This window comes from Sesamum indicum, linkage group LG9 (assembly GCF_026168435.1).
Source record: "Sesamum indicum cultivar Baizhima isolate 11 linkage group LG9, ASM2616843v1, whole genome shotgun sequence".
In the NCBI taxonomy this organism is placed as follows: Eukaryota; Viridiplantae; Streptophyta; class Magnoliopsida; order Lamiales; family Pedaliaceae; genus Sesamum; species Sesamum indicum.
In genome coordinates this window covers 9,505,238-9,515,489 of record NC_142665.1, presented here as the reverse complement: position 1 = coordinate 9,515,489, position 10,252 = coordinate 9,505,238, and the positions used below count along the sequence as shown (strand labels likewise).

The following is a 10,252-nucleotide window of genomic DNA, read 5'->3' as shown; positions in this document are numbered from 1 at the left end:
TTTGAATCCGATCCGTTTGGACCCAGTCCAACCTCCCCATTTGCCACCCTTAGTTCCAGCCACAATTTCATTGAAACTTATAAAAGGAGGGCGAAGTTATGAATTGAAAGATCAAATATATGAACGCAAGGATAAAATATATAAAATGTTGGACCAAATATGTGAAAGTGAGGAATAAATGTACAAGAGATTTAAGTTATAGGACTAAATATGAAATTATGATATATATATATATATTGTAAGTAATTAATAGTGTAATATTATAATTTCACCTTCTTTAAGAAAATACGAGTCTTCTTATCATGTATGTCCTTTTCGCACAAAGTAGTATCAAATAATGACCAAGGAAAAAAAATTGACCATAGTCAAATATTGTTATATGTCTTGGTTAGATTTTCATCTCTTTTTCTCACTCCCTTTAGTTTTGGTATATAAAAATCATAAGATGAAATCATTTTTTATTTAAGGGATAATTATATTTACACCCCATAATTTTTAATTTATTTATACAAATTATTTACAGTTTTTGCGTAAATATAAAACTACCCTTAATAGTCGAAAATGAGGAATAATTTGAATAATAATGTTGATGTTTTTTGGGGCATATGTGTAATTCTTTGGAATACTAGAGTGGTGTTTTGTAATTGATGTTAACGTTTCTTGTGGTTGTATATATATAATTTTTCAAAAGATAAAAGTGATTTGTGATAGTATTCCATAAGTTAGGGGTGTAGATGTAATTATCTATAAATTTAAATTAAAAAATGTATTCAATAATAAAACATTTATACCAATCATGTTACAAATAAACATAGGACAACTTAATTTCTTGATTATAAACATGCATATAATAACGAAAAAAGTTAAATATTAAAAGGATCTATATCAGAATAGAAAAGAGAAAGTAATAAAGAAATCAATGGACAGATAATATATCTTGTGCAGATCATATCTAACAATTTATTTCAACCACGAAAAGGAAAAAAAAAATTCTTTCACCGATTAATTTCTGATCAAATTATCTCTATCCATCTTCACATTCAAATATTTAATCTACAATAAGTTTATAAATCAATCCAGGTTACTATGAATTTTCATTTAATATTTTTACTTAGGAAAAAGTATTATTTTAGTCCGTTAAGTATATCTAATTTTAATTTTAGTACGATAACTATGCCCATTTTTGTTTAGGTCCAGTAACTTACGAAATTGCTTACTTTTAGTCCTCTTACAGATTTTCGGACAATTTTACCCATATGAGTGCATATGGACTAAAACTGCCTTTCAAAAGTTGTATAGGGGTAAAATTGTCCGAAAATCTGCCAAAGGACTAAAAGTAAGCAATTTGGTAAGTTATTAGACCTAAACAAAAATGGACATAGTTATCGGACTAAAATTAAAATTAGGCATACTTAGCGGACTAAAATAATACTTTTCCCTTTTACTTATGTCACCAAATTTTATATATAAATTTTACCAATAAATGGATCTATTTATTGGATGAAAACAAATATCAAGAGACTAGGTGTAATTTTTCAAACTTCAGAGAATGTATATTTAATTACACCAAACATTAGGGAAAGTCGATGCAATTATTCCTTTTAAAATAAAAGTTATTAAATATATTAAATATAATTATTACACCTCTAAACTATAGTCAGATTATACAAGTCATTCCTGTCTTTTGGATAATTATACAGACATTCACTGAAAGCATCAATCATTTACACTAACCATTCATACTTTTGAAAAATTAGATATACACCCCTTAAAAACATCAGGAAAAAATATTTTTTTTAGTCCGTTAAGTATGCCCAATTTTAGTTCTAGTCTTATAAGTATGCCCATTTTTTATTAACTCCAGAAACTTGCAAAATTGATTAGTTTTAGTTCTCCGGTCGATTGGATTTATAATTTGCGGTAGAAAATACCTAGATGCATTTTTGTTGATTTATAATCCTATGTGGCTAAAATTATGATGTGGAAGACAAGTTGGCCATCTTTTGAAGGAAAGAAAGGTGACTTTTCTTCTCTCCAAGCTTGCACAAAAGATAGTCAACTTGTTTTCCACATCATAATTTTAGCAACATAGGATTATAAATCAACAAAAATGCATTTAGGTGTCATACCATGTCACTTTTCCAACGCAAATTATAAATCTAATCGACCGGAGGACTAAAACTAATCAATTTTGTAAGTTACTGGAGTTAATAAAAAATGGGTATACTTATAGGACTAAAACTAAAATTGGACATATTTAACAGACTAAAAAAATATTTTTCCCAAAACATCAACATCATCACACAAATTATTCTTACTTCCCGACTATGCACAACACAAAAATAATTCATATAAATAAATTATACATCAAAAAGTATAAATATAGCTGTCATGTACATTTACACCAATCATGTTACCTACAAACATAGGACAACGTAATTTCTTGATTATGACCATGCCCGCATATAACAAAAAAATATCAATAAATGATATATATCAAAATAGGAAAGAAAAAAAAGTAAAGAAATCAATGGATGGATAAAAATATTGTGGAAACCATATCTAACACATTCTTTTCAACCACGAAAAAAGAAAAAAATAAAAAAAAAGGGTTTTCCTTTACCAATTAATTTTACACCATTTAGGAGTATTAACTTTTTTTATTTTTTTTTTCTTTTTTTGCCCCTTTGACTTGAATTAATGCTAACAAATCCTTCTTTCGCAAACCTAACTCCAAATTTAGAACGTCCCATGCAAATATCAAATTAGCACCCGTATCTCTTCTGCCATCTTCTCCAATCCCCAGGAACTGCCACCGCTCCTCGTCTCTCAATGGAGGAGCGGCTCCAACCCTCCTCCTACGACCCTAAAGACAAGCCACCCCACCCTCCGCCGCCCGCCAATGCCGCCGCTTCTCTCGCTACCTACGTCGTTCAGATTCCCCGCGACCAAATCTACCGCGTACCCCCGCCGGAGCACGCCCGCATTGTCGAGGACCACAAGCGCAACTCCTCTTCAAAAAAGACAGGTGGCCGGGGCACGGTCTGCCGTATCTTCATCCCCATTGTGGTCGTCTCCGTCATCATCACAGTCGCGGTTTACGGCCTCCGCTACACCATGTACGATGCCAAGTCGCCGAAATTCACCGTCACGGGCATCCAGGCGAAGAATTTGGAAGGCAGCGGCCGCAGGTCGCCCCATTATGACGTCACGCTGTTAGCCAACAACCCGAACACGAGGATGAGTATTAGTTACCTGCAGGGTGGAAAGAAGGGGACGTTGGCTCTCAAGAATCTGGAAATCGGGAAAGGGGGGATCCAGCCGATGGTAAAACAAGAATCTGGCACCTCGGCCGTCGACGTTCATGTGGTGCTTTCCGGCAACGGCGCGGCGGACATAAAGAAAAGACTCAAGGATGGGACGTCGGTGAAATCGATGGTCCTGAATGTTGTGGTGCCGGTGGAGATCACGAGCTGGGTGAGAAACGAGCGCAAGGATCTAAATGTCACTTGTGAATTCAAGGTGCGGAATTCTCTGACGAGCAAGGCGAAGATCGCTAGCCAAGAATGCAACACGGGATCGTAGCCGTTGAAGTTTCTGATCAACTATCATCATTATGATCATCATCAACTGGTAATCAACAATCATTTGTTTCCACTCATATTAAACATCAAAATTAAAGAAAAAAGAAAAAGGAAATTATCAAAATTAAACGGTGGTAGTATAGCTTTTTAGTTTAATATTTCTTGGAAACTATCGATTGCTTGTGTTGCTTACAGTATTTATTTTTTGGTTCTTTTTTCTTTTAATAATTGAGCTATTACTTCTTTTATTCAATGGATTTTTCTCACCATTTTGGACCTCATCAGATTTAGTCAGATTAATTAATTTAGAAACTTATTATCTTTTTAATTTTCTGGTTTTTGGAAATTTTAGTTCGGGTCATGTGTTTGGTCACGAATTATATTTATTACACGATTGATGTACGTTGTTGTGATGTAAGTAGCTGGATCAAATTTGAATAAAAATTTTGAATTTTATTACAAGAAATATGATTTCTTTTATTATAGTTAACTATGGTTAAAATTATAAAATCGTGATGAAAACGGCTACCCAATGATTATTATTCGTCGGTTTTTCGAGTACTCGAGGCTAAAAGATTAGTCATAATTAAAGACCATAATAAATATTTTTTATCAAAGATAATTGTGCTCAAAACTTGAATTTTCAATTATTTTTTAGACTATAATAATTTAGGAAAAAGTATTATTTTAGTTCGGTAAGTATGCCTAATTTTAATTTTAGTCCGATAAATATGTTTATTTTTGTTTAGGTCCAGTAACTTACAAAATTGCTTACTTTTAGTTCTTTGACAGATTTTCGGACAATTTTACCCCTATGCAATATTTGAAAGGCAGTTTTAGTCTATATGCACTCATAGGGGTAAAATTGTCCGAAAATATATCAGGGGACGAAAAGTAAATAATTTCATAAGTTATTGGATCTAAACAAAAATGGACATAGTTATTGGACTAAAATTAAAATTAGGCGTACTTAGCGGACTAAAATAATACTTTTCCCAATAATTTATAATATAAACAATAATTCATTTTTTTATCAGTGTAATCTGCTTTATATTCAATTTATATCTAATGACATACAAAATCTTAAAGAAATGTAATGATCGTAGTAAATAGTCATTGATTACAATCACGTAACCAGTGTTGGTTGTGCCTTTTGCTAAGGTGGCTAAAACATTTATCATTATCGAAAATTATAACAAATATTTTTACCGTGACTCTTAGCTGGGGTAAATACTTTTTCCATAATGGAAAAGTTAGTTTTTTCAATCAATTTTATTTAATCGTGATTAATAGTATTTACTTACCATAATTTTGGTTCACTCTAATTTAAATTTGTAATTAAAAACAATAATTAAAAAAATAAAAAGTAGAACATGCGGTTTAATTTCCGTACAACATACGAATTCGTTCCATGAGAGTACATATAATTGGCAACGCGGTCTCTTTTTTCAGTGAAATTGGCATTTGTTTTATTGAAGCTGTACTAAGAGGGCGTTTGGCTAAGCTTATAAGCTCCTCAAAATATCTTAAAAGATGTTTGAAAGCTTATATGCTCAGAAAAGGTATTTGACAATTTTTTTAAAAAACCCTTATAAGATCTCAAAGAAAAATATTTTACATTTTATAACCTCTTTAAGAAAAAGTTAACTTTTGTAATATTTTTCAAAACCTCTTATAAGTTGATTAATATATAATTAGACAAATATATCCTTACACACACAACCACATTCTCTCTCACACACACTCTCTCTGTCTCCCTCTCTCTCTCTCTCTCATGCACACACACACTTTCTCTCTAGGATATTAAAAAATTTTATTGCTATTTTTTTTTCAATTTGAAAAGGGAAAAAATATTTCATTGTTTAATAATATTATAGTGAACATAAAAAACTTGCTATTGAAAGTATATTTATTGAAAAAATATAAATTTAAGATATTGTAAATTTTACAACTAGAAATAGTCATTGATAAATAAAAGGGAAAAGTATTATTTTAGTCCGCTAAATATGCCTAATTTTAATTTTAATCCGATAACTATGTCCATTTTTGTTTAAATCCAGTAACTCATGAAATTGTTTACTTTTAATCCTCTGGCAGATTTTCATACAATTTTACCCATATGCAACTTTTGAAAGATAGTTTTAGTCCATATGCACTCATAGGGGTAAAATTATTCAAATATCTGCCAGAGGACTAAAAGTAAGCAATTTCATAAGTTACTGGACCTAAACAAAAATGAACATAGTTATCGAATTAAAATTAAAATTAAACATACTTAGCGGACTAAAATAATACTTTTTCCTAAAGAAAATATCAATTATATATCAATGTTAATATTCGCCCACAAAAAAATTAGATAATAATTCATCATTTTTTGAAAAAAATTATCTATTAAATTCTTATTTGGAGTTAAACAAATATGAACGATTTATGAAAGTATATTTAAAATAGTTAATGTAAAATATGTTAAGAAACAACAACTTATTTAATTCTAATGGTATTATATCCGTTTCGATTATTTTATCAATAAAAGACCTTATTCAAACAAATACCATTAACCTATTATAATTAGATGTAGGAGCTTATAAGATATTTTTAAAAAAATTTAGCTTCGTTACAATAATTTTAATTTAATTTTATATGTTTTAATTTATTCTCCAAATTTACACATATAAAGTTGATATTGAAGTTTTTAAATAATTTAATATTATTAATATTTGCATTTTTCACATTTTTATTACTTTAGAATTTTTTATAGTTTATTTGCCTAGGGTGCAAATTCAGAGAATTATGACGTACTTTAAATTTTCGAGGACATGCAAAAAACGATAATAAATCTCGCCGTTAATCTTTATCTTAAAAAACTTATAGAATTATAGCCCATTGGATGAGGCAATGTTGGGCCCATAAATGAACTTGGCCCAAACCCAAATCTAATGCACGTTTGCTCGACCCATTTAACAACAGAATTTTGGTAACTCGAACGTATTTAGCTATTAATTCAATAGGTTTTATGGGTGTTTAGTTACTTAATTTGTTAATTTTTCTGAAAAAATTTCGTAAAATGATGAAAAAATATTTACGCGTATTTTTTTCCTTTATTATACTTTCTTATTTATTTAGGAAAAAAATATTATTTTAGTCCGCTAAATATGCTTAATTTTAATTTTAGTCCGATAACTATGTCCATTTTTGTTTAGGTCCAGTAACTTACGAAATTGCTTACTTTTAGTTATTTTGCAGATTTTCGGACAATTTTACCTCTATGCAACTTTTGAAAGGCAATTTTAGCCATATGCACTCATAGGGATAAAATTGTCCGAAAATTTGACAGAATACTAAAAGTAAGCAATTTCGTAAGTTACTGGACCTAAATAAAAACGGACATAGTTATCGGACTAAAATTAAAATTAGGCATACTTAGTGGACTAAAATAATACTTTTTCCTTTATTTAGAGTACCGGGCCATTTCTTTTTTATGGGCCAAGGCCCGGCTAAGTACGAGAATCTATTGGGCTACACACAATTAAAGCCCGGCCCAAATGTTCATTATGGATTAAAGAGTAACATTAGTATGTAATCTCAAGTGTCCAAACTCACTTTCAGATATATTGTTAAAAAAACGGGTGAATAGCAATTTATCCCCCTGTGATATTAAAAATGAGCACATTACCCCCCTATGAAAAAAATATAGCAATTTGCCCCCTTATACTTTTTAAAATGAAGCAATTTACCTCCTTATACAGGGAGGTAAATTGCTTCATTTTAAAAATCATAGGGGGGTAAATTGTTGTATTTTAAAAAATATAGGGGGGTAAATCGCTATTTATTTTTTCATAAGGGGGTAATTTGCTCATTTGTGATATCACAAGGGGATTGTTTGCATTTTTCCCTTAAAAAAACTAAATTGAAATCCTCATTCTCAGCCCATCAAAGTGGTTGAGGTCATCAGAGGGTGTTTGCAATAATTTCTATTTTATTGTGAAATAAGTTGTAAAAAAAGTTAGAAATTTAGCAATAGTAAATATTGCGAGTGTTTGAAAAATTAAGATGTTCAATTTTATCAATAAATTGTAAACACGGTGAAGAGTTGCTTATAATTTTTAGCTTATTAGAAACAGTTCAAAAGCATAAGTTACAAAATTAAAAAAAAAAAAAATCTTTATTTTTATCAAAAATATGATAATTAAGCACTTAAGTTATCGCAGATGCCCCTTAAGTCTAACGTGTTTTACCAAAAATTATAATTTATAATAGACTTTTTTGAAATTTGTCATAATTATAAAGGTAAATTATATTTTGCCATCTGAATTACCTATTTTTACACTTTTCCATCGAAATTTTTTCTTGTGTCAACTTACAATCCCAACTTTGTGAATTTTGCACTTTGCTATATATGACTATTTTCTTGTTGATTTTTCTGCCTGAAAAATATAGTATGTTATGCATACTTAAAAATTATCATATCACATAACCCTTAAACATTACATGTGCACTGCATATGATATCTTTTTCACAAAAAAATTGATTGAAAAGCAGTTATAAATGACAAAGTGCAAAATTTTCTAAAGTTGAGATAATAAGTTAATACAAAGAAAAGTTTATACCAAAGTGTAAAAATGATTATAGTTTGGATGATAAAATATAATTAACCCTAATTATAACTAGTCCCTCTTTTTTGAAAAATTATAAATACCCCCTGGAATTAATAATAGTTTAACAAATAGCCCCTACAATAGATGTCACGAGGGGGTATTGTTAGACGATTGTTAATTTCAATGAGTATTTATAATTTTTAAATAATGTGGGAGTTTTGTAATTATGACAATTTTCAAAATAGCTTGTTGTAATTTACTCACAATTATATCTGACCAAATTCAACGATCCCATGGTAAGCATTATTGTATTTGTTATGTGTTTGGTTATTCTTTTTTAGACATACAAATAATATGATAAGTGTAATTACTTGTTATGTGATTGGTTACTCTTTTTAGTTCATCATGTGATTGACTACTCTCTTTATACTTTTAACCAATCACATAATAAATACAGTTCATATGCTATGGGACCAGCTTAAGTCCATTCATTCGAACTTTATTTGAGCTAAAATCTCAGTAATCTGATACCATAATCGCGACAACAAAAATGCTTGAATGTATGTGAACCAAATGGATAACACCCTAAAGAAGAGTAATAAACTACATCAGCACTGAAATATAGATTAGTATTGATGTGATATGATGTGCACTATTTAATATTTTTACACTCGATTCATATACGAAATACCCAGAAATCACATGATTAGTTTACCATGTATAATTGCTTTTTATATAAATTATTATTTGCAAAGTAGTCCTTATACCTTTTCTTTTCTATCTTTTTATATCCAAATAATGAATAGGTTGTTCTAGGAGCACTAGGCAGCTTATATCATGCCCAAGTAGCATGCTGGTGCCTTTATGCAAAACTCAACTTTATTTTTTGGTATTTCCTCAATTAAATATTGGAGTATATCAATGATAATGATTGAACATTGATGATCATGATTATGCAAAAGCTACCTCCTTAAATGTAGAGCAATGATGGCTCCACCCAAAGGTAGGAGTCTCTAAAAAGACATAGCACATTACATACCAATAATGATGGAGAAAGTACTTTCAAAATTTTGGATTATATATTTAAGGGAAAAGTATTATTTTAGTTCGTTAAATATGACTAATTTTAATTTTAATTCGATAATTATGTTCATTTTTGTTTAGGTCCAATAACTTACGAAATTGCTTACTTTTAGTTCTCTGACAGATGTTCGGACAATTTTACCCCTATGCAACTTTTGAAAGGCAGTTTTAGTCCATATGCACTTATAGGGGTAAAATTGTCTGAAAATCTGTCAGAGGACTAAAAGTAAGCAATTTCGTAAGTTACTGGACCTAAACAAAAATGGACATAGTTCGGACTAAAATTAAAATTAGGCATACTTAGCTAACTAAAATAATACTTTTTTCTATATTTAATAAGGATAATTATATTTACATTCTTTAATTTATAATCTGTTTACATAAATTTTTCCTGCCTTTTAAATAATTATACCTACAATTATTGCAAACGTCAATATCATTTACAAAAATTATCCGTATCTTTTAGAAAATTATAGATACACTTCACAAAAAGTTAACATCATTATAGAAACCATCCCTATTTTCTTGACTGTCAGAACAATGATTTATATAATTATACAAAACTGAGGTGGTTTGTGTAAGCGGACCGTAAGTCAGTAGATGTAAATATAATTATCCCTATAAAATATATGTATAATTATATATATGTGCGTGCGTGTGCTTTTGTAGGAAATGAGAATATATGGAGTCATGTAGTGTTAGATAAATTCGGGTAAGAGTTGAACTCTTTCTTTTGAAGATAACATTGCCACACACTGGTGCCAACGATGAAGATAATTTATCTTCGTGATACAACAAATTTTACAATTTTAAAGTAGTAGAATTACAAATTTTGAAAAGCAATGAAACAAAAAAATATTTTGGGAATTCTCTATGAGTACACTAGAATCTTAATTAAGAGCTAAGCATGCTTGAATCTTATTTTGAAACCAATGGAATGAAGCTATTTATAGAAATTGAAAAAATGTGGTTGAATGACATCTCCAATTG

General features: G+C 29.7%; 1 protein-coding gene across 1 annotated transcript; it reads left to right on the top strand.

The window, feature by feature from the left end:
- The first annotated feature begins 2,709 nt into the window (after positions 1–2,709).
- Positions 2,710–3,957, top strand: LOC105171189 (NDR1/HIN1-like protein 13). Its single transcript, XM_011092220.3, has one exon. It carries the CDS (start codon positions 2,833–2,835, stop codon positions 3,583–3,585), a length of 753 nt encoding a protein of 250 aa, XP_011090522.1. The 5' UTR covers positions 2,710–2,832; the 3' UTR covers positions 3,586–3,957.
- Positions 3,958–10,252: the final 6,295 nt, after the last annotated feature.

Coding starts and splice junctions, on each gene's coding strand:
- LOC105171189 (XM_011092220.3), top strand. CDS start 2,833: ATGGAGGAGCGGCTCCAACCCTCCTCCTACGACCCTAAAGACAAGCCA.